The following is a 25,934-nucleotide window of genomic DNA, read 5'->3' as shown; positions in this document are numbered from 1 at the left end:
CCCATACTGGGTGTAGAGATTACTTAAATAAACCTTAAATAAATAAATGAAACCCAGAAGTGCCTATGCATATTTTCATATCCTGACTCATATTCCTGAAAAAAGAAATCTGGTTGACTACTATTGGGTGAGACCTAAGAATGCTACAAAGAGAAACCATTCTACTCCCAGGGTTCTTTAAAATATTCCACTTTAGTGTAACTACCAGTGTTCACAGTTTAATTTAAAAGTGAAGAGATTAAGCATTTAGTAGCAGCAGAGTTTATTTACATCAAGATACCAGCAGATGTCAGCAAAAACTAAGGCAGTGCCATGACTTTGTACAAGGGTATTCCTAATGTCGACAGAAAATCTCTAATTACCAAAGTGCAGTCCATTTAAGACCCCTTGGTTTCATACAGTGTTATGTGACCCAGGAGGGGTGGGGCTGAGAGGCCGCAGCAGAATCTGCCTTTTCAGGGCAGCAACAGCTCTTTCAAAGAACTGACTGCTCAGATTTTGTCCAACAAAACCCACCTATAACACTGTATAGCAAACTAAACCACGCTTCAGACAGCCATCCCCATTTAAAAAAAAAAAAAAGAAAACATGTTTTGGTTTACGGAACACTCATATTACCTAGGTTCTCTGATATAGATTCCGGGGTTCTGAACGTGGGAGTACTTGAGAGGACACAAATGCATTTCTCTGGAGAATTCTGTCAGATGGTAGAACAGCTTGTTATACAGACATAGATATAATATTAAAAAAATACAAGAATCTCAAGAATAATATTTCAAAGGTAACTGTTTTCTTATGCTTATAAAAGAAATAGAAAAAAGATTACATGGGATGCCATTTATTTCAAATATATAAATGCACTTTTTAACGTTTGTGACCAACACTGTGTAAGACCAATGTTTATAGCCTTACATCAACTTCTTAAGCAGGACCCATATACAGCAGAAGTGTTCTTATCACTTTTATTTTTGCCTTTTAGACTAATAGTATTCTAAAATAATTTTAGCCACCATGAACCATACTTATGGAAAATATAAAAAGAATTCACATTATTTCATTGTATTCTGTATTTCTGTAATTCTACAGTAAAAAATAGTAAGTGAACTCATGATGTAATTTTCCCAAAACACAGCTTTTATTGTAGCAGACTAAATTAGATATACCTCTCTCTGTAAACATTTTGCATGCTCACTAAAAGTCTGGTCTTCTACATAGGCATAATGAACAAATATAAGCAAAATTATTATAGAAATTTATCCCTGAAACAAGTTAAATATTACCATCTTTGAAAAATAACACAGAAATAGTCTAAGGACTGTTGAAATATAAAGTTTGAATTTTAAAGTCATTTATTCTGTTGAAAATATATTCCTGTTTTAAACAAAAAAAAAAATCTAAGATTTATTTATTTATTAATGTTTGTTTATTTTTTGAGAGAGAGAGCACAAGTAGGGGAGGAGCAGAGGGAAAAGGAGACAGAATCTGAAGCAGGCTCCAGGTGGGGCTGGAACCCACAAATGACCTGAGCTGAAGTCAGATGCTTAACCGACTGAGCCACCCAGGCGCCCCTGAAAAGCTTAAGCAATATAGTAAATCATACTTACTTAGAACCAAAAAAAAAACCAAACCAAAACAAAACAAAACAAAACCCAACAAACAAAAAAACAAAACATTGGTAGCAATGCAACTAAGGTCTAATGAACCCAGAAGTTCAGATAAAATTAGAAGTCTCTGTATCCTCTATAACAAAATATTTCCTTAATTCAGAAAAACACCCAAAAAACTAGCATCTAATTGAAGTATATAAAGCCAAAATATTCTTTTTGCCAGTGCTCTGTTGAAATCTGAATTAAAGACTTGATACTGATTATACTTCTGATAACTAGGTCAGTGGACAATTATAACTTAATGACAATACCATGGTTCAAAATGGCATTCCATCAAAGTAAAACCTGTTAAACAGATACCAAAGTATACAGAAATAAAAATAAACCTCCACTGGTCAATCCAATCAAATTGGCTGCATAAATTTCACTTAAATGACTTAAAATGTATCTGAAACTACTAAAAGCTTATCTGGTTAAACTAAAGTACTACAACTTAGGGAAAACAAAGCAAAAACCTAGTTTAGTGGCAATGCCCTAGCTGATAAAATATTTTAGACAGGGAGCTGCTTGAAAAAGGAGCAGAGAAGTTATCATCCACTCTCATTCTCCAAAGAGCACCCATACGAATTCCATACAGAACCAGTACATCAAGATTCAAGCAATTTCCAATTTAATTTATATTGTCTCTACCACTGTTTGTCCACTTTTTTTTCCTTTTCATTACTAACTGCCTTAAAGCCTTTTTTTTTTTAGCCCTTTTGATCCTAATCACCACCTTATAAAACTTTAATAACATAGACACCATGTATCCCTGTTTCTGTATTGTACGAATATCCATGCTTTATACATAGTAAGATCTTTGCCACCAGGAACAAATTTTCACCAAGAATGTATGGCTAAACAATGAAAGGTTTACAATGCTAAAACTTTTTTTTAAGGGTAAGTAGTGAGAAGAATTTTAGCACTTAGATATGTAGATTATTTCCAAAATAGTTTTAACACTCAACCACCTAGTTTTATTGAAATTAATTTTTCCTGAAGTAGGCACTGTTCTCAGCTACAGTCCTTGGCTTGCACAGTAGTGCTGGACCATAAAAACGACCATTCGTAGCAACCTTAATAATCAATGGGGAAAATGTTCTGTGACCTCCAAAAACCCATCAAAATATTAAAAACTCGTTAGAAATGTAAAGGAAAATGAAAACACTGTAAAAAAAAAAAGGTATTTTAGTACACTGTAATTGAAAAACACTGGAAACAGAGAATTAAAGCATTATTCCGTTGCAAAAAACTAATCAAGAGCGGTTTGAACAGTGCCTGCTTTTTGCTAACTTAAGATACAAAGTAGGCTATACCACTGCAGATACTTAAGTTTGGATTTGCTTCTACCATTTTCTCATTTGTGCTTTCAATGTTGTAAAATCACTGTAATTTCCTTTAACGTGAAGTTTTTTACTATCACTTCCTCTGGGATATATTCAAGCTTTTCATCACAGCCTATTTCCTTATTTACATTGCTCCCCCCAGCAGCACCCCCGCGAGCTTCCTCTAGCTGCATACTGAGGCTCTAGAGAAACAGCAGCATCAACCTTCCCATAAGTGATTTCTTCTACAACTCCATCTACGTTCAATGCATATCTCACATCTAGCATGATCATTTTTCATTTCTTCACTGCTCTTTTACCTTTGGTGGCCAGTTATTTTGATGATCCACTTTTGGAAAATGTCACATGGGTGACAAGGAGACAGCACAACCACATGCTTTGCTGTCTAGGAGTGGACTGCATGACAGATGTGCGGTAACCAACCACTAGAGGGGTCTGAGTGAAGGTCATGGATGGACTGGTCACTGATGAGGAGGCACATCTGTTACATAATGACTTATGGACAAAGAGCCAGCAGGGAAGTTTGTACTTCACGTAACTACCCACGGTATATACCATGGAACTGAAATGTGAACTGTGCTAATGGAGGACTGCCTTTACCTACTTGTTGACATTGGCCTGGGCAGGCTTAAAGCTGACTGCTGAGTAAAAGCCCATATAAACTGACATCAAATAATAAATCTTAAAGCACCCTAACTGCAAAACTAATGCATAATGAGTGCATGCTGAGGTGGTTTTCAAATTGTCATCATTTGGCAGTCAACTTTAGAATGCATCTGAGAGTGACAGAGTTTTAGAAATAGAGATGGGATCTTTTCCCATAATTTGATACCACAAATTATCCAGCATGTTTGTTATGAATGATTTCCCCTCCTTCGATTTCGATTTGCTCATATAGCCACTTGCGGTCACAGCGGCATTCAGCTCCGCATTTGGTGGAACCACAGGCAGGACAAGCATAGAAACATCCTAAACAGTCTTCATCGAGGCAGTCACAGAGGTCCATTCCACTGAAAATCAGCAGGCCCTGGCTATCATAGACCTTACTCTTTGCTGGTATCACTTGTCTGTAAAAGAAAACACAAGATGAATGACACTTCACAAAGACATTATTTTTGAATAAATGAAAAAAAGGTAAAAAAAAAAAAAAATGGAAGCAAGTAAAATATTTTGAATTAGGGATGAAGTCCTGCAAAACTGGTACATAACTTACCAGACTCAAGCCTACTCTATAATTACTAGTAATGAACTGTGTGAGAAGAGACCTCATTCTAAAATGTTGAGACAAATCCAAAGAGCCTGAAAATGCCTCTAGAAGTCCATTTAAAAGTCAACTCAGTACAGGAATGGACCAGAACTATTTCCAAAAAAATATTATTTCTGTGAAAAATAATTTCCCCTTCCCTTAACAACAACAACAACAACAACAACAACAACAACAACAACAACAACAAAGAATGGCTGCTTAATAATGGTACATTTTGTTGGTTACCAATCTCTATTACCCTATTGGTTTTTATACTGCAATTAATCTGTTTCTTGTTCTTCAACGGACTCGAGCAAATCTGGCCTAAAAACACTTAAATGACTCATTGGAAAATCTTAACAGATGGAATAAATGGCATATGTAGAAAATAATTCTGAATGATTACACTAACATTTCTTTGTCAACCTGTGTTTTAGAAATGTTCAGTTTAAAAAGTCATATTCTAAACAATTTACTTTTCTCATTCGTTCTGTTGACTATACCATAACTGTTTCTATTTTAGACATGTAAAAAATAAAAAGCAACCTTGAATTTTCATAAGATTTACTTTTTAGCTGCCACCCATAGAAGGGTGATATACCAATTACATAATACCAACACTTTTCAAAAAACTGTTTTAAATATGTTTGAATTTTAGTTCTCATGCCAAAAATGTTAACCTGTTCACTTCACTGACACTTCCTTAGAAATAAATTTTTAGAGCTGAAAGGGACGCCTTCATTTTATATGCAGCCCTTGGAGATTCCTTCTAATTGCAGATTATCCAGTTTAAAATATCTACCCAAAAAATTCAAAACTCCAGAGAAAGATGTGAAACAATAACAGACAGACGCAGCAAGCTAACAAAGGTCTTCAGGGAACACACGGCCTACCTGTCAGAACCAGCGGTTGCATTTTTTGTGAGCCTTCTTTTTTCTCTTTTACCAGTTTCTGGAGCAAATTCAGTTTGTTTTCCTGGGTTTGCAAATTGCAATGACCTCAAAGCTTTAGCAGTTCTTCCCTGAATAAAGGTAAACAAATTATCAACTCAAATCTTGACAACAGACCATGAATACATTAATATTTAACTTAATGTTAACCCTGATTATTCCTTAACCTGAAGGACAGTCTGGAATTCACAAAAAAGAAGAAAAAGGTTTTAGAACCCAAGTGCAATGAAATTTACACAGCCCTAGACAATATTCAAAGTTTAACTTTGGTTAACTTATTTGTAGTATTTCCATTACCTAATTTTAGTCTCTGGCCTATTAGAAGGGGCGATAGGCCTGCTGAAAACTGCTATGGCTTCTGTCAATATGGGAGAAAAGGCAAAAAAAAAAAACCCCTGCTGTACGACCCAATGGGATAAAACTGAGTTTCCTGGGCGCCTGGCTGGCTTGGTCGGTGGAGTGAGCAACTACTGATTTCAGGTTGTGGGTTCAAGCCCACACTGGGTGTAGAGATTACTTTAAAAATGTAACAAAAAAGAAAAACAAAAACTGAGGCTCCTAATATCATCTTGAGTCCTTAAGAAAAGATTCTATTATTGTATATACAGTTAAAAGCAGAGAGATAATAATGGTTTCAAGTCCTGAAACAGTATTATCATCTTTTTAAAAAGCATTGGTAAAACAAAATTTTGATGGTTAAGGATTTAAGTTTGTTATCTGGGGAAAAAGCAGTTTATGTGATATATTACACAGAGCAACAAATAAATGGAATGGAGAAGACATCTATAGTGACAGGTGCAAGTACCTAGTATGAACTGCAAGGTAACACTGGGTCCTGGAGATATGCCTTTGAGGGGAGAACAAAAGGGAAGTACTACATATAATTTAAAATTTTAATTATCTTTTAATTCGGTTTATTAATATAATGAAAAGGAGGAAATTGAGAAAAATATCCCAGCAGCAAGAATTATAAATTGGTTATAAATAGAAATTTTGAGAAGTGCTCCTTTGATATACTTGTCTTTGTTCTACACCCAAAGATAGGTTTATGAAATCTCGGTTTTTTTCTGATGTAGTTAAATAATCTGAATGTAGGCATATGAATAAGGGAGAGTTATAAATATTTAGTATTTACAATGTAAAAATGTATGCTTTTTGACCATAGGGAGCACTAAAATTAGCCTGATCATATCAAATAAGAATTCAGAGCTAAAAGCAAAAGAAATCCAAAGAACAGTATTAACGCCAAAGAAGAAAGAAAGGTTGAAGAAACAATTATTAGAAGTGATTTTTCTGGTGTTCGTTTTAAAGCAGTAATTTTCAAGGGGAATTCATTGTGCTATACAGATCCTCACTGGCTGGCATGTCCCATTGAGTTACTTTGGTATTAGAAAAGAAGCTAAGAGGGGCGCCTGGGTGGCGCAGTCAGTTAAGCGTCTGACTTCAGCCGGGTCACGATCTCGCGGTCGGGAGTTCGAGCCCCGCGTCAGGCTCTGGGCTGATGGCTCAGAGCCTGGAGCCTGTTTCCGATTCTGTGTCTCCCTCTCTCTCTGCCCCTCCCCCGTTCATGCTCTGTCTCTCTCTGTCCCAAAAATAAATAAACGTTGAAAAAAAAAATTAAAAAAAAAAAAAAAGAAAAGAAGCTAAGATAATAACTAGATCCTGGCTTTACCAGAATGTTCTAAAAGCCACTCCTGACATCTTAGCCCTAGGAGTTACAGCTGGAGTCTTGGGCATAGTATGTTATTCCTTTCTCAAGCCTGGTTTATCATCCAGTCTAGGTACATGGGAATGTTTAGAAAATCATTTACTTTCACCTCCCCAACTTTAATTTACAATTAGTATCATAATAATATAAATGATTTCTTGATAGTTCAACAAAACCCCACATTGTACAAGTAACACAGGAGACAAAAATGGCTGCCATACATACATCTGAATCAGGTTTTCTTCTCTGCCGATCTTCAGAATCAACATCCACACTTCCATTGATTATCTGTGTACATTTTGGACAAAGCTTCCACCCAGGTACAAGCTGTCTTCCAAATTTTGCACTCAGAAAAGTGGCATCATCTAAGTCAATTACATGCAAATTTTTTTTGGCTAGTTTTTTGTGTATGTTAAATGGGTCACAACATGACTTCTGCAAATCCTCAAATCTGTCAATGTAAATTTTCGCATGATGGAAGCAAATGGTATTGTTCCCAGAAAGTGTCATTCCAGTTCTAAGTTGAAGTAAAAGCATATCATTTGATGACAGTTCTTGCAAAGTCTTGAAACCCGTGTGACGAGTATAGTAGGTTTTATGGCACTCATTCGTGGTACGGAGTTGGACTCCAACTGAACATGGATCCATCACTCTTGATTCTAGCAAATTTCCCTTGTTAGATTTTGTCTACAGATCTCTCTCAAGTAGGTCATGTGCTGATTGCCCTAGAGAAAAGATTGAAGAGTCAGATTTGTGCTGCAAACTTTTTATCTGGGAAACTGAAAAAGCATTTGCTGAAATTCAACACCTATTTAAAAGAAAGAAACTCTTCATAAGTGAGGAATAGAATGGCATTTACCAAAAGCCTACAATAAAGATCAGATATGCAGGACTTTTATGGAGAAAATTATGAAACAGACAAAAAAGTTATCCTAAATGAATGTAGAAATTAATCATGGGAACTTTGACTAAAGTATATAAATTATCCAGGAATTTATCTATAAATTCAATACTATTCCAATAAAAATCCCAGTAGGTATTCCACTCATTCCACCTTGGAATTTAGCATTTGGTTTATTTGGAAGAGTAAAAATCCAAGACAGTCAAGATAGTCTTGAAGGAAAACAAAGTAACATATTTATTTGCTATAAAGCTATTATAATGAAATCTGTGGTAGCAGTACAGTATAGACAAATAGATCCATGAAACAATAAGGGTTTGGTGTGACATATGACACATGATTTTATATAATCAGTGTTATAGGGTATTACACCTTAATGGGGAAAATATTAAAATATTAGGGATAACCAGATAACCACATGGAAATAGACTAAGATCTCTTTCTCACAAACAAAAATCAATTCCTGATGGATTAAATAATCAAACAAGAAAAGAAAAACTATACAAATGTTTAAAAGAAAACATAGACGGGGTGCCCGGATGGCTCAGTGGGTTAAGTGTCCAGATCTTGGTTTTGGCTCAGGTAATGCTTTCACAATCTTGGGATTCTCCCTCTCCGTCTTTCCCCTCCCCTCCCCCCCCCCTCACGTTCCCTGTCTCTCTCAAAAATAAATAAGTAAACATTTAAAGCAAGCAAGCAAGCAAGCAAGCATAGAAGACTTTGTGACATTGGGAGAAGAATTTCTCAAACAAGAAAGCACATACCCAAGGAAAAGATGGATATATCTGATTATACATCAAAATTAAACATTTCCTTATAACTCTAAAGGAGGAAAAACAGCAACACTTAAAAGGTATGGTTGGGATTATTATCCCAAATATACAAAAAAACAACAACATATCCTGACTTCTATAAATCAATTAGAAAATGACAAGGAACCCATTAGAAAACTAAAAAAATACAGACAGGCAATTCAGAGAGGAAGAGAACAAAATAGCCAAGAAATGCATGCAAAGATGTACAGTCTTTACTGCTGTCAAAAAAAAAAAAAAAAAAAAAGGCAAATTACATACCATTTCTCAAACATTTGCATGGCAAAATTGTAAAATCTGATAACCTGGTGCTGGTTAAATTGTGGCCAACTCTTACATGCTCCTTATACACTGGTAGAAATGTAAATTGCAATGGCTTTAGAGCATTTTTGGCAATTTCTGGCAATATTAAAGAAGTCCACATCCCAGGACCTTGCACTTTCAGCTCTAGATGTCCATGCCAGAAAAATCTATGTCCCACATGAGCACAAAGACTTTGTACATTACATATACAAGGACTTTGAGCATTTATTGTCTTTGACAGTGAAAAGTTGGAAAGAACCTAATTTTAAGAATGAGACACCATGAGTTACTCAACAGGGACTCCTACAGGTCAGGTAAGATGACTAACCTACAGGAATTCTATGAATCAACATAGATAAATCTCAAGGACAATCTTGGGTGAAAAAGTTGTAAAAGGACACATACCATTTATTTAAAATTTTAAACACACAAAAAAGAGTGTACATGGTTTATGGATAAAAATATGAATCATGGGGCGCCTGGGTGGCGCAGTCGGTTAAGCATCCGACTTCAGCCAGGTCACGATCTCGCGGTCCGGGAGTTTGAGCCCCGCGTCAGGCTCTGGGCTGATGGCTCAGAGCCTGGAGCCTGTTTCCGATTCTGTGTCTCCCTCTCTCTCTGCCCCTCCCCCGTTCATGCTCTGTCTCTCTCTGTCCCAAAAATAAATAAACGTTGGAAAAAAAAAATTAAAAAAAAAAAAATGAATCATGATAAAATATATCAGATTAAGAAATGCCAAATTTGGGGCACTTAGGTGGCTCAGTGGGTTAAACAACCTGGGACTCTTGATTTCAGCTCAGGTCTTGATCCAAAGTTCATCAGATGGAGCCCCACATTGGGCTCTGTGCTGATAGGGCAGAGCCTGCTTGGGATTCTCCCTACTCCTCTCTCTCTCTCTCTCTCTGCCCTTCCCCTGGGCACACGTCCAAATGTGCGGGCTTTCTCTAAGTATAAAGAATTAAAAAAAAAAAAAAAAAAAGAAATACAAATTTGTGGTATACATACTTCTAAGGAGGAAGGAACCTTTTTAAAGATATTTATGGAATATAAAACTTGGTGGCATTTACACACATGCTTCATTTTCTGTACTATTTGAAAATTTCATAAATATTTTTCAAAGCAAATACAAAACCTTAGTTGAATTCTTAAGAAAAAATTCAACAAATACAAGTCACTAGGAAAAATATATGTGAGGGGCGCCTGGGTGGCTTAGTCAATGGGGCATCTGACTTCAGCTTGGGTCATGATCTCAGAGTTGGTGAGTTGAAGTCCTGCATTGGGATCTGTGCTGACGGTGGAGACTGCTTCAGATCCTCTCTCTCTCTCCCTCTCTCTCTGCCCCTCTCCAGCTTGTGCACTCTTTTTCTCTCTCAAAAATAAATAATATTAAAAAAAGTAAAAACATTAAAAAATATATATGTGAATCACTGAAATCTGGATGGTGGCAGAGTGCTGAAAAATCTAGGATCCTGCAGTTTTGCAAGTGCTTTTATAAATTTTGCTCCAAAAAAAAAAAAAAAATCGTTAGAAAGCTTATTTTGCCATGTTTTCTGTAGAGAAAAACTATATACAAAGAAATCATATGCAAAGAAAACACCATATACAAAGAGGACTCTGGTCTCATGTTAACAAAAAATGGTGACTATGCATCTGTTTTCAGTTAAAATACTAAATTTAAAAAGTTAAAAAATAGAATACAATTTAAAGTTCAAAATGTCACTGAACATTTTAACCTATGTTTTTAAAAGCTAGTTAAGGTGGAGCATACTTATATATTTTTTATCCTATTTTAACCAACTTTTAAAATTTAACTTCCAAGTAATGGTACCAATTATATCAGACAAAATGGCTTGTATTATACAAGCAGATTTCTTTTAACAGAAATGTGGATTAAAATAAATTAAGGAGTGGAAAAGAGGAAGCCAGAGATATGATTATAAAACTACAAACTATGCTGTACTGTACTTTAAGAGATATGGGACACAAATCTGGCTCTGAACTTTCTTAACAGTCAACACAAAGAAAAAAACTTGACCCGCACATTATGGAAACTGCTATTGTTTAATGTCTTATTAATGCTCGATTCTTTATATTTGTAGGTACTATACCCAATCTGTAGCCACTAATCTGTGATTTTTCAAACATAAAATTATTTCTTAGCAAACACTTGCCTCACCCTAACCGTATTTGACAGGAAAAGCATCCTGTGACTTAGAAAATTCATTTTGGAAATTCTGTCTACAGAATTAATACATTTTTACCCACTAGGGAATTCTTTTCCTTGGCTACTGGGGCATCTGTTCCTTTACTTTCCTTTTATCTTGTCTAAATTACGACATGGTTCAGTAGAGTTTATTAGCAAGACTGCTAGTTGTGCCAGCGTACTTATTTCTAAATGATCTCTCTCGGAAACTTGGAAATATGATTAACTCATATTAAACCACTTTTTAATGTTTATTATTCATTTTGAGAGACAGAGAGACACAGAGAGAGACAGAGAGAGAGAGAATGCACAAGCAGGGCAGGAGCAGAGACAGAGAGAGAGAGAGAGAGAGAGAGAGAGAGAGAGAGAGAGAGAGAGAGAGAGAGAAAGGGGGGGGGGGAATCTGAAGCAGGCTCCATGCTGTCAGCGCAGAGCCTGACATGGGGCTTCAAACTCACCAACCATGAGATCATGACCTGAGCCAAACAAAGTAGGATGCTTAACCCACCAAGTCACCCAGGCAGCCCCACCTTTTTCTAAGTATTTGCTTGGGAATTCCACAATACCATAAATTCTTTTATTAATCTTAAACTACTATGAACCTGAACTCTTAGTTGGAAAGCATAGACTTAAATGTGTTTTTAATTCAATGTAGCCATGACCCTCTCAGTCCTTGAAAACATCCTCTACTGGTAAACAGGTGCTTCCAACTATTTTGAGCTTTTGGCACACTTTTGAGTACTATAATTTTTGGAGGAACACTTGCAGGAATTACACTGCTGTGCAATACCATTTTCTAAGCAGCTGGTGTCACTGTTAGGGTAGATTTACTATTAGACTGGCCAATTAAACATGAATTCTAGATAACGTACATGTATTTTAAGTATATCCCAAATAGCGCTAAAAAGTAATTTGTTGTTTGTCTGAAATTCAAATTTAACTGGGCATGCTGTATTTTTATTTGTTAAATTTGGCAACCTCATTTTTTGCATCTTCCTGGAAGTAGAAATGTTTCTTTGGTACGAGCTTCACATTATGCACCACTTCTCACTTGTTGCTAAAAGAAAGATGAACTTCCCATGAACAAATTATAGGACATGCTCAGTTTAAAATTAAAACGTCCTATCAGATAGAAGATAAACTGCAAGTCACGGTAAAAAAAATAAATTTTACACACTGATTAAAACTCAATGGCACAACTGTACTACTCATTTAAAACTGTCATGGTAGGGGCACCTGGATGACTCAGTTGGTTAGGTGTCCAACTTTGGCTCAGGTCATGATCTCCTGGTTCATGAGTTTGAGCCCCACATTGGGCTCTGTGCTGACAGCTCAGAGTCTGGAGGCTGCTTTGGATTCTGTGTCTCCCTCTCTCTCTGCCCCTCCCCTGCTCATGCTGTCTCTCTCTCTCTCAAAAAAATAAACATTAGGGGCGCCTGGGTGGCTCAGTCGGTTAAGAGTCCGACTTCAGCCAGGTCACGATCTCGCGGTCCGGGAGTTCGAGCCCCGCGTCGGGCTCTGGGCTGATGGCTCGGAGCCTGGAGCCTGTTTCCGATTCTGTGTCTCCCTCTCTCTCTGCCCCTCCCCCGTTCATGCTCTGTCTCTCTCTGTCCCAAAAATAAATAAACGTTGAAAAAAAAATTAAAAAAAAATAAACATTAAAAAAAAGTTAAAACAGTCAAGGTAAAAGTGTATACACCTGTGTCAGTAAAGTTTTACTGCTTGAAGTCTTACATAAGTTACCTTCCTGATCTACAATTAGGCAGTTTTTTCATGTATTGCTAAAGAAAAGTCAGGCTAACTCAAGGAGCACAAAATTTCGGCCGTGACCTTAAGTGGTTATTGCCTGTCTTCTAAAAATTACAGCCTCTAGCTGGTCCTCCCCTGTTGTAGTACCCGATGTCTTTATTTCTGCCTTTCCTCCCTAAGCTAAAGTTCTGCTGTACAGCTCTTTGCATCTATTTCCCAGCAACTGTTTCTTTTGCTCGTTTTGGTCTATGTTCTGGCAATGTGGCCCACAAATCATATTTATTCTTTTCTTCCAGTGACAGTCCAGTAGCTCCATGTTGCTCCCTTTACCTACAGCACGATGTAATGTTCTCCAGTAACGATTAATCGAACACCTTCCTTAATTAACATAGTCAGAAATGCACTACTATTTACTGTCTCCGAACTGGTACTGGCATCAGCTGGGAACGAATTAGAAAAGAGGAATCTCAGTAAGGACCCTAGACCTACTGAATCAGAATCTATACTAAAACAACCAAACAAACAAAACAACAAAAGAGCCCCAGGTGACATGTAAGCATACTACTTTGAGATCCAGATCCACTGCTTCAGGTAATTCAATTAAGAGAATATTAACCAAGCATCTTCCATATTTATAAAGCATATTAAAAAAAAAAAAAAAAAAAGGAAGATACACACCCAAACATGAACTTATCTTTCAGGAAGTCTAACATTTAAGGAAGACTATGAGGGGAGTGGAGTCATAAATTTGATAAAACCGATATATATATGAGAAATATATGCATTATTGAAAGCACAGAGATCTGGGTTTTCACATTCTGTGTCTTCCACTGCCTTTCAGCTATTTTTCAACTGACAACTGTAGATAATGGATAATGGATAGCAATGCAAATCCAATTCTTGTCTATCGTCTTGTAAATTCTGTCTAATGGTGGCTCAATGGACTGCTTGGCCCACTGTGGAAGACCGTTTGCCTCCATTTGCTCATTTCAATAGTCCTGATCAATAAATATGTCTGTTCTTTTGTCATTTGAATTGGTTACAACATAGTTCCCTCATTAATAATGTAAACAAAAATCATGTGTTTATAATTTTATATCTGTGTAACAGTCATGATTTTACTTCCACCCCCTTTTTTGGTGGAAAATTCTTTTAAACGTAGTGAGAGATTAATTACCTCCAGTCAATCATTTTAAACAGTATACCTACTATGCCTCTTGAAAGGAAAAAAAAAGTCTTGCTTTTATTTTTCACTTTCATTTTTTTAAACTTTCTTTATTTTGAGAGAGAGAGAGAGAGAGAGAACGAACACAACTGGGGGAGGGGCAGAGAGAGGGAGAGACAGAATTCCAAGTAGGCTCCTCACCATTAGCGCAGAGCCCAGTGCGGGGCTCAAACCCATGAACGGTGAGATCATGACCTGAGCCGAAATCAAGAGTCCGATGCTTAACTGACTGAGCCACCTAGGTGCCCCAAAAAGTCCTGTTTTTAATCGGATAAGATGAAAACCAAAAACAAACAAAAAACCCTAAATGTGTTCATTTAGGCCTGATTAATTCAGTTCTTTTCCCCTACCTTTTGGTAAGATTTCACTCCGATACAAATGAGATCCAGGTCTTCAAATACTTTTAAACTGTACTTTGTGATGTAGGATTTACAAATACTAACAGTTAATTCCTGAAGGATCAATGGGTCTCCTAAGGCCTTCCTGTAGAGAGGTTTGGATGAATTTTATTTGTACACTCATTTTCCATTTCAAACAGCCTTTTGAGAAGTTGAATTTTACCTGAGGCCTGTGTTTCTGGTTCTTCAAGAGTCATGGTTAAGGAAGTCCTCCCACTACTCTCTTTATGGCTTCTATAAGACTCTGAGGGTACCCCCTTGTCTACCTGAGACTAGGACAAAGGTCGTCCAAACTCCCAATCTTTGCCTCATTTACAAATTTGTGAATCTTAACTGCATGTTAAAACTGACCAGTCAGAACAAAAATGTTTGTTAGTCATATTTTAAGTTTCTCTTCTTCCCCCAGGTCCCTGAACTTTGGATCAAGGATATCTGTTGTAGCATCAGTTTACTCCTCCCTGGAGATGCTGGTAGATCTTTTGGTTGGAGAATTCTCTCTACTGCAATAATTCCTTTTCCCCTATTGTCATACCTTTCAAATAAAGTCTCTCCTTACTAACTCTGGATTTTTTTTTATTTGAAAAATCCCCAAAAACTTTTTGCATTTTGGACTTTCTGTTGCTTTAGGGTTGCCAACACTTTATTCAGTGCCTAAATATAGTATGTTTTGTGATTCTAAAATTAACATTTAATATTCTTACAGCAATACTAGAAGAGTCAAGAAACAATGAAATGAGTGTAGAACAGATTAGACCCCTTCTACCACCTTAGGTAGTAAACAAAATTATTTTCTCCTTGTATGATCATATGATTTGAACACTGCAAGCTCAAGAAACAAGTTTTTTTTTCTTAAATTGAGGTATAATTTACATATAACATTATTGGTTTCAGGTGTACAAGGTAAAGGTCTGATATTTTGCACATATTGTGAAAGATCACCACAGTAAGTCTAGTTAACATCTATCACCACACAGTTACACTTTTTTTCTTGTCAGTACTTTTCAGATTTACTTCCTAAGCAACTTTCCAATATGCAATACAGTGTTGTTAACTATAGTCACCATGCCATACATCACATCCCCATTACTTATTTATTTTATACCTGAAGTTTGTACCTTTTGACCCCCTTCTCCCATTTTGCCGACCTCCTACCTCTGGCAACCACCAATCTATTCTGTTTATCTATGAGTTGATTTTTAAAAAAGATTTATTTAAAATTTATACATATATATATATATATATATATATATATATATATATTTAGATTCTATGGAATAAGCTTTTAAGCATTATCACTTGCTTTCCATTACAAAACTCTACAATAGGCAGGTTAAACACAGCTGAGTGAGCTCATACAAGGAAATGACTCCAGCAAGCTTTCCTGAGTCTTAAGACTCAGGCCCAATAAAAAAAAAAAGATAAAGAGAAGTTAAAACCAAAATATTGTCAAAGTATCACTTAAAATATTTGGTGCCTGTAGTTACTAAGTGTGAGGTATAGCACCAAGCACAAACATCATCTTGTTAATCTTTACAACAGTGAGATAAATACTATCATCCCCATTTACAGGTGAAGAAACTGAGGCTTAGAGCTCCAGTTACCAAGCCTAGCACAGAGCCTGTAATAACATTCAAGTTCTTGCTGAATGAATAAAACCAAAAAAACCCCACAAAAATTAATTTTACTTTTATATGAAGAATCTCTTTTAATTAGGTCCTAATGATTTATTCTAGGTTTATCTAACATCTTCCCCTCAGATTTTCTTATTGCTTTGTCTAGTATAGTTTCAGATCATTTTTGGAACAATTTAGCAAACCTTCAGGCTTCCAAATCCCATTCGCAATTTGTCTCTAGTCTTCTAGCCCTTTTAAAGGCCAAAGAAAACTGAAGTGGGATTTCAGCAATGGAGACTGCTTCTAGACCAAGAGTAAATAAAGCTCTTGGTTCTACCTGATTCTGGATGTGGCCCAAATTGTCAAAAAATACTTAACACTCCAGTTGTTGAGTAGGTGATTGTGAAACTGAACTCTGAATCATTCTGTTGAAAATACTTTCATCTCTTCCTAGAAGATAAGAGTCTGGACTCTCTAGCATGGCATTACTTGTTCAAATGCCACATACTCCAGGCCAAACGACACTGCCTGCAAAGTTCTTTTACACTTTATGACTCCTGCTTGGAAAGCCAATGGCCCTTTCTGTGCCAGGCAATGCTAACTTATCCTTCAGGGCAGTACCAGTGTCTAAACCTATCTGGTGTGCCTTACCCAAGTACTATTATTATAGGTCCTTCTTCCTCTGTGTCTGCAGAGCAATCTCATGGTGCAATAAAACTTTTTCTCTGTTCTCAGCTGTTGGAAGGCAGGAGCATTATGGTTTTATTTTCTGCATCACCCAAAGGCAAAAGAGGAACATCAGGGATTTCCCTTTTCATAGCACTCATCACGGGTTTTTTTTTTTTTTTTTTTTTTTGATGTTGTTGTTGTTAGTTTTTCAATAATACATTAAGCTCTGTGAGGACAAAGAATGAACCAGTTCCTGTTTACAGTTGTAGCTTCTTTAGCATAATACTGGCACTAAGTAATCACTTAACGTCTTTTGAATACATGTTCCATGTTCAGAAACTGTCACATGTCACATCAAGAAAGATGGATCTCTCCAAATCAGGGTGATTAGGTCCCCAGGATGCTGCAATTATTCCCACTCCAACAGCATGATGGTCACATGCATAACGCCCCTAGGTGACAGTCACATCATGTGTCAAGCTATCAAATACATCCAATGAACACTTCCTATGTTCATGCTACTGGGATGAAAAAATGAATACTGATCGGCCTCCAGCCTCAATCAGCTAGGGCTGGGAGGATGAAAACGAACAGGCAGCGATACAGGATGTGGACGAGATTCAGGGCCATAATATCCCTCATGTACATAGTATAAGCCTAAATCATAGCTTTGAGGGTTCCAGGTCTCCCGAAAAGGGGAGACAACCCGCGGAGGAGACAGATGCGCCGGAAACTATGCTGGGCCCTGACACAAGGGGCCCGCAGAAGAACTGGGGGAGTCGGAGCCACAGCAGCGTAGCCGGCTGCAGGAGGCCCAAGCCGGAAGCTGAAATCCCTTTTCATGTGTCGGGGCCTCCTCTCCCACCTCTCCTTAGGGACTTCCGTGAACCGGCCCGGGCCCCCCTCCCACCCAAGGACCCGTCTCCTCACTCCCGCCCTTCCCAGAGCCTCCCCCGGGCCCCTTCCACCTTAGCTCGAGCTCTCCTCGGCCGAGGTTGGGCTGCACCCGCTTTCACGTAGAGCCGACTTGGCGGCCAGCTCTTCCTCTCTTCCCCGTCCTACCACTGAGAGGACGGCTGGCAAGGGCTAGAGAGGCTCAGCGCTACCATAAAGCGACGCCCTATAGAAGCCTAGAGCGGATCCGAGCCTGGCCCGCCTCCTGCGCGGAATGGGCTGGGCGGTGTTAATTGGCGGAATATGCAAGGTGAGGCAATGGTTGCTTCAGGAGTCGTCTCGGTTTTGCGTTTGTTTTGTGAGGTTAGGGAATTGGGAGCTCCCTGGGGCTATTTCTTGGGAGATACAGGTTCGGCTGACTTGGATTGTGTTCGCAAATTCCTATGCCTGTGCGTGAGGCCAAATTTTCGCACCCCATTCCTCTTAATCCCTGGAGAAGTGAATGAGTTACAAGAACGTCACGAACAGACCCTTTATAGTCTCACGTTTTGTGTGATTTTTGTTCAAACGAAATATATTGCAAAATGCATCTTTTTAAATTCAAACAATAGAAATAGCTATGTTTATTGGAGTAAAATGTAGTCTCCAGGAAGACGCTTGTAAATTTTCTGAGGGAAGAAAACAGTTTATTTCTTGTATCCCTATTGTCTGCCACAGTTTAGGCGCTCAGTTTTTGGAGTGGGTATTATTCATCTAGAATCTTTGAGAGATTGTGATCCCTTAGACTGAAGACTCAGCCTTCAACCATTTTCAGGTGGGGATAGGAGGGAGGAAAGCACCCAAACTATTGTTTTTTTGACCACCCAAGTGAAAAATGTGAGACCGGGAAAGAAGATAAGGTCCACCAAGGCCCCAGCTTGTTTGTGATACAAAACACACCTACTGTAAATTGTTTTCTGCAGTGAGCCTATGGCCCTTCCTACCACTTTTTTTTTGTTGTTGTTGTTGTTTTTTTTTTCCTGCTCTGCAACCAGGCTGGGTCAATCTTAGAACTAGGGAATGGGAGAAAGGCAAAAAGCAAGAGATAATCCCCTCAGCTGTGTCTGCAAGAGGTCGCATTCAATAGTTCTTTTGTTACTTTGTGTTTGGTGATTTGCTAAGGAATAATGAGACAAAAAGAATAAAATTTATCTCTACTTTGAAAGAACTCACAGCCTAGTGACAGAGGAGTAAACAGTTAATCACAGTGTGGTGTGATAAACACCATGATAGAAACACAAGGATATGAACAGGATATAATGAGATACATGAAAGCAGGGACATTCAGTAGGGAGATTAATGCTTGAATTGAGCTGTTGTGTAGAAAACTAACTTGATGCACTCCTGACCTCCAAGTACACTACTAATTAAGCCATCCTAATGGTAATGAAACAGAAGGCTCACAGACCACATTAAGATACTTGAAAAACATGGTTTATTAAATCAACTTAAATACCCAGGCAGGGGAAAGAGTTGGAGTTGACACACTTAGGATGGGGTGTAAACATGCAGAAGGACGACATCACCTGAATCATGAGTTATGCGATGTTCGTATGTTCTATCTGCCACATCCGCCTTTTCCACTGATGATATGCTTATGAGGACTAGAGATGGGGTTATAGCAAGAAGGCCTACAGGCAGAAAGTGCTTTGGGCCAATGACACACATCTACTCTGTTGGATAGATATAAGGAAACAGGCCTGGCCACAGCCAGAGCCTACTAATTAGCTTGATGAACAGGCGCTGGTTTTATTTGCATTTCTTGGATAGAGCACATATGAGACTATACTAGGTGTCACTTGTGGGTAGCTAATTTAGGGCTGTCGAAGCTTTCGTCCCAGAGATGGCAGAGTTATTCATACCTTAGTTTTTCCATCCCTGTTTGACTATAAATGACCCTCTTCCATCATATTTTTTATTTAGCTTTGGCATGCCTTATAGTTTACTAACTTACTATGTATATTTAACACAATTCTGCCTGTGTTTCAGAAAGTACATAGTTACTCATATTCTATATATAAAACATCCTAGGAGGTTTGCATTTGTCTCATAAGCTACTAGTGTACTTAGCACTTCTTGTGACTAACACTTCTTATGACTTTCTTCCATCCTTAAGGAAACTGCAAGGAATTCAGTATAGTTGGAGTGAGAAGCTGGAGAGGTAAGTAGAGGACAGATAGTGCCCTTTTTATGACATATTAAAGATACTACATTTTATACTGAAGAAAAGTGTAAAACTATAAGGAGAGTGGAAAATAGGGAAGAGGTACAGGCCTGGGCAGGAGGGCCAGGTGGAATCTCTTGCCCTAATGCAGCTGATCAATAATGAGGGCCTCAATCAACCAAGGCAGTGGTTCTATGGAGTTAGAGGTGATCCCCCTGCCCCCAAATACATTTGGTAATATTTGGACACATTTTTCATTGTTCAAACTAGGGGTTTCTACTGATAAATACTGGGGTGAGGACAGGGAAACTTCTTTTTTTTTTTAAATTTTTAAAAATATTTATTCTTAGAGCAAGCGAGAGCATAAGCAGGGAGGGGCAGAGAGAGGGAGACACAGAATCCGAAGCAGGATCCAGGCTTTGAGCTGTCAGCACAGAGCCCAATGCGGGGCTCAAACTCATGCACCGGGAGATCATGACCTGAGCCGAAGTTGGAACCCTAACCAACTGAGCCACCCGGGTGCCCCAGGACAGGGAAACTTATAAACATCCTACAATGCACAAGACAATCTGTGCATCCTACAATGCACAAGACGGTCTGCGTTCCCGTTCCCGAGAGCAAGGCGGGACGGCATCGCCTTTCCCGGCCCAGCCTCACAAACCACTTTTCTCCACCTTCTATTGGTTACAAGAAAATGTCAAGCTGGCAGAGATTTAAGGAGAGGCTACAGGCCCCGCCCAGGTGGGAGGGGCATTAAGGTCACACGGGAGAACGGGAGGTCGAGCAGGGGCTGCGGCTCCCTTTGGAAAATGTCCTCAGGCGCACCGCACTCTTTCCACTTCGCAGCAAATCTCAGACACCGTCTCCGTCAGTCACATCGATTTATACTTCAGTACTTTGGGTGCAGCTCTTCGACTTCAGATGAAGGCCACTGTCGCTTGGCTGCCCCAAGCCAAGCGTTGTTCACAACAGAGAACTGTCTGGCTTAAAATATCAGTAGTCCCAAGACTGAGAAGTAAGGGATCCCCCTCAAGTAAGGGATTTAAGGAAGCATAGAGAGGATAGAAGTTAAGCAATTCAATTTAGTTGGATTTTATAACTGATTATATATAGATGTGAGGAAGAAAGAGAATGAGTAACTTGGTAACTAGGAGTAACTGAGCTTGGGTTACTGAGGAGGACAAAGGAGGACAAACTGAGGAGGACAAAGGGAAAAATAGGTTAGGGAAAATGGAGATAAAGAATTAAACATTGGATATGTTAAGTTTGAGACATCCCCAAAATGTACAGTAAGCAGGTGGAAAAAGGAGAGGAGATGAGAAGAATTTGAGCTGGAAGATAAGAATTTCCTAATTTTTTAAATGTTTATTTTTGACAGAGAGAAAGAGAGGGAGAGGGAGAGAGAGAGAGAGAGAGAGAGAATGAATGAGTGGGGAGGTGCAGAGAGCGAGGGGAACAGAGGATCTGAAGTGGGTACTGTGCTGACAGCAGGGAGCCTGATACAGGGCTCAAACTCAGTGACCTGAGCCAAAGTCAGACACTTAACCAACTGAGCCATCTGGGTGCCCCAGAATTTTCTTATCTTAATAAGAAATGTTTGTACCAGATTAAATTAGAGTCTTCAGGTAAACTCTAAGAATCTGCATTTCTGGCAAGCAATTAGGTGATCTTGCAGCATGCCAGAATTTGAGAATGATAGTTTTTGGTCTCAGGAAAAGTAGGGAAGAGCAGAGTCCCAAAAACCATGGAAGGAGAGAATTGCAAGCAGGGGTGTTATTAGTACAAGAGGTTGCTATAAAGCAGTACTGGCCATTAGAAGTATAATGCAAATCACGTAGGTAATAATTTTTTGTTGTTGTTGCAGTAGTGAACAGGTAAAAAGAAATAGGTGAAATTAATTTTAGAAGTATATTTTGTTTAATCCATTATATCTAAAACATTTTAACATGTAATTAATATAAAATTAATGAGCCATGTTGCATCCTTTTTTTTCATGCAAAGTCCTAGAAATCTAGTATTCATTTTATACCTCCAGCACCTTTAATTTGAACTAGCCACAATTCCAGTACTCAGGAACTACATGTGGCTAGTGGCTACCATATTGTATCTCACAGCTGTAGAAGGTCAAGTAAGAAAAGAACTAAAGTATAAGCTTTAGCTATAGTAATAAGGGTGGTCATAGATCATGTGATGAGAGCTCTTTCAGTGAAGAAGCCAAAATATGCCTAGCTAAACAGTGGAAAGTTAGAGATAACAGCTACCACTGAGAACATTTTCAAAAATTTTTGCAATTAATAATATAGTATGAGGGGCTTTTTACTTTTAGGTATGAATTTAAGATCAGACAGCATAATTCAGCTTTTTATGTAAATTTTAACAGTTATATTTGAATTTCTGCATTTACAGAATTGTTCTCCCTGCAAAACAATTAGAAAATTGGGCATAATATATGAAGTCACTGTTGTCAGACATTGGACAACAGGCAATACAGAATTGTGATCCCTGAGAGAAGAGAAATAAGGGAAGTCCTACAATGACTCCAGCTTGCTGCCTGGAGGCAGTGTTCAGGACACAGAGCAGGGAGGAACCTAAACAGAAACCAGTGGTTTCATGAGTGAAAGAGACAGAGATGGAAATTGAAGGAAGCCAATGGGAAGATAGAAGAGTAAGAGACACAGAGAGAGAGTCTCGGAGGTCTGTCTGGTCAGGTGTGATTTCCCCTTGTTCTTTGGCTGAGTATCGATCTGCACAATGGAAGACTGAAACTTCATGAGACTTGGGAAAGGACCACCAAAAGCCACAGGCCCAACAATTTCTGATGCTTACACAGGGCTGGGAATAGTTTGTGTTCCATCAACCATAGTAGAGAAACCTTGTAACACCAATTGTAATACCAGTTGTTTCTACCAATTGAAATAAGACCAGGTGGAGCCTGGCCAGCTTGCTCACTTTCTCTGTCTTTCAGGTCTCTCCATGTGGTCTCTGCTTAGGCTGGTTTGGTTTTCTTCACAGCATATGTAGCCACAACATAGGAGCCACAGCAGAGCTCCTGGTGCTTGTGTTCCAGCAAGCGAGGTGAAAATTGCTTTGCCTTTTATGACTTATCCCCTGGGGTCACATATTGTCACTTCTACCTCATTCTATTGGTTATGTGCAAGTCATTGAACTTGGTCCAGATTCAAGAGGTGGGAGCATGGCTTACACCTCTTGATGGGAGGAATATAAAAAAATTTGCAGATATGTTTAAAAAAATGCAAAATATGGCATAGTCTAGGACCAAATCTAATAACTACCATAATTTCAAAGTAGTGATGAATATAAATGATATTTTGAGATATCTGTAACAACTTTAATTTGATACAAAAAATCTGTGATTTCTTTGGTGACTAAGTTTTAGGTAATGGAGACACAATTAATGCTGCAGCAGTACTAACAGATATACAAATTCTGTGACACCAGCTAGGAGATTGTGTGGGGTCCCACAGGTTAAGGGTTCGGTCCTAAAAGACCGCCCCTTGCCTACTTCAGATGCTAATTATAAATCCAGCTTGTTAGCTGTGCTTCTAACCCACTGGCTATAAATCAGAGGTTCCCATCATTCTCTTCTCAGGTCAATTAATTTGCTAGAATAGCTCACAACTCAGGAAAACATTTTACTTAATAGATTATCAGTTTATCAGTTTATTAGAAAATGGTGTAGGGGTGCCTGGGGGGCTCAGTTGGTTAGGTGTCCAACTTTGGCTAAGGTCATGATCTAGCAGTTCATGAGTTTGAGCCCTGTGTTGGGCTCTGTGCTGACAGTTCAGAGCCTGGAGCCTCCTTCAGATTCTGTGTCTCCCTGTCCCTCTGCCCTTCCTCTGCTCATGCTCAGTCTCTCTCTCTCTCTCTCTCTCTCTCTCTATCTCAAAAATAAGTATTAAAAAAAATTTTTTTTTTTTTAAAGAAAATGGTGTAACAGGAACCACCAGTCTAAGAGATGCATAGGACAAATGTGGGAAGAGACACAGAGAACTTCTATGCCCTCTCTGGGGCACACCACTTTCTTAGAACCTTACAAGTGTTTACCAGCCCGTGAGATTTTCTGAACCTCATGCTTTCGGGTTTTTATGGAGACATCATTAAGTAGGCATGATTGATTAAATCATTGGCCAGTGATGATTAAACTTAATCTCCAGTTCCATTTCCCTCCCAGAGGTAGAGAGAGTAACCAGCCCCCCTCCCCAACCTTTGTGGCTTTTCAATAGTCCCTTTGTTAACATAAACTATGGTGTGGTTATAAGGGGCTTGTTATGAATCACAAAAGACACTTTAATCACACTTACCACTTAGGAAATTACAAGAGTTTTAAATTCCTGCCAGGAAAGGAGACCAAGACCAAATATAAATTTCTTGTTATGGATTACAATATCACAATACCCTTCACATACATATGTAATATCTCATTCATATATATATAGAAAGTGCCTAGCACACAGTAAGCTCTCAATAACTGGTAGCTATAATTATTCTTGTTACTATTTATGAACCTCCAAATGTATCTGGAAACACTGGAATGATCAGCTCACATATGTTCTGTCATTCATGGCATGCTATGTTCTAATCTTGAAAGATGGATATTAACCTGAGAAGTATTTGAACCTGTATCTCTTGACTTCCCTCTCACCACTTTGTACCCTCCTTCCTTACAACAATATTTAAGAGTGGATTGATGTAAAGAAATGTGATATAGGGAATTTAATTACTGTCCAGTAGGACAGATTGAAGTTGCATTTTTAGCGTCTTCTGATTTTTCTCATTTGAAGCAAAGATTTCAGACTGTTGTGGGGGTGGCGTGGGGAAGGAAATGCAGATCTGTTCACAGCTGCTACTCAGAATACTAGCCATATAACCAGTAGAGAATTTGGCTCAAATTAAAATCCCTGGGCTCTTCATTGCCATCATAATCATTATTGTATCAATTAAGATTCGTTTGCATGTCCACAGTATTTGGCACTACATCAAGGAGGGAAGCTGATGATCACAGAATTGGTTTAGACCATTTTGCTTATGTCTGAAAATGACCCAACTGGTATAAAGAAAAAGCAGAAATAAATCATTAAAATTTTGTAATTCAACAGCACTTAGAATCATAAAATATTACAACTGGAAAAGGATCCAACAATTCTGTTGCACAGCTTCTTCATTTAGAGATTGATAAAACTCAGCTCCAGAAATAGTAATATTATACAACCAATATATAAGTGACAATTAGTAAAGGTTACACAACCAGTAAGTAATAGGGGGAAAAAAGACTCATACCCATATTATCTAACTCAAAATTCACTGTTTTTTGTACTTTACCGGCCTACAACACAATCTATGAGTAAGGATCATATTCTTAGAAAACCAGAAAATATAATATTACATATAACTCTCCTTTGAATTACTCTCTTGGAAAATTAGGAGCCAAGTTATTAGAGTCTACATGTTTTGGCTTTTCTATATTAATCATTATTAGTGACGGGAGTAGGTACTGTTGGTTTTGATGGGGATGTTTTGGTGTGCCATAGGGCTTATTTAGGTGAACAGTATGAACAGTTCTAAATATTTTCAGGGATTGCATGAGAGAACCCTCCTTAGGCCTTCGGGTGGATCTTTGTACAGCAATACTGCCTAGGAGCCAGCAGAGGGAGAGCAGAACATTGTTTTGCCAATTTTCACCAAGTTTCTCCTTACTGTTTTACCTCTTATTAATTTTTTTTTACACATATTTGATCTATTCCTTGACAGTGGTGAGAAAAATATTACCTTTTCCTGCTTTTGGGGGCAGGATAGAGAATGCTTCTACCAATGAATTGGAATTCTACTGAACTTATTGGTCAATAGACTGTCAAATGAACTGGGTTTTGAAAATCTTTAAGCATATTAGGAATTTGTGTGGCTTTCACATGCTTTTCCCCATAATATTGGGCAACTTAAGTGATTTTAAATATATGTAATCAAATATATATATTATCTTTTAATAACTACTTCAGAGAGAAACTAACAATGTAGTAAGATTTGGAATTATCTCATTAGTCACTTGATTT

The 25,934-nt window shown here is 38.2% G+C and overlaps 1 protein-coding gene across 1 annotated transcript; it reads right to left on the bottom strand.

Moving 5' to 3' along the window:
• Window positions 1-245: 245 nt before the first annotated feature.
• On the bottom strand, window positions 246-17,869 carry ARL14EP (ADP ribosylation factor like GTPase 14 effector protein). The gene is made up of 4 exons (XM_003993123.6): window positions 17,738-17,869; window positions 7,122-7,621; window positions 5,132-5,259; window positions 246-4,059 (listed from the first exon to the last, which is right to left on the bottom strand). Exons 2-4 carry the CDS (start codon window positions 7,542-7,544, stop codon window positions 3,831-3,833), a joined length of 780 nt encoding a protein of 259 aa, XP_003993172.1. The 5' UTR covers window positions 7,545-7,621; window positions 17,738-17,869; the 3' UTR covers window positions 246-3,830.
• Between the last annotated feature and the right edge of the window lie 8,065 nt (window positions 17,870-25,934).

The sequence above is a fragment of the Felis catus genome, chromosome D1, assembly GCF_018350175.1.
Source record: "Felis catus isolate Fca126 chromosome D1, F.catus_Fca126_mat1.0, whole genome shotgun sequence".
NCBI classification, from domain to species: domain Eukaryota; kingdom Metazoa; phylum Chordata; class Mammalia; order Carnivora; family Felidae; genus Felis; species Felis catus.
This window is presented reverse-complemented; position numbering and strand designations above follow the sequence as displayed.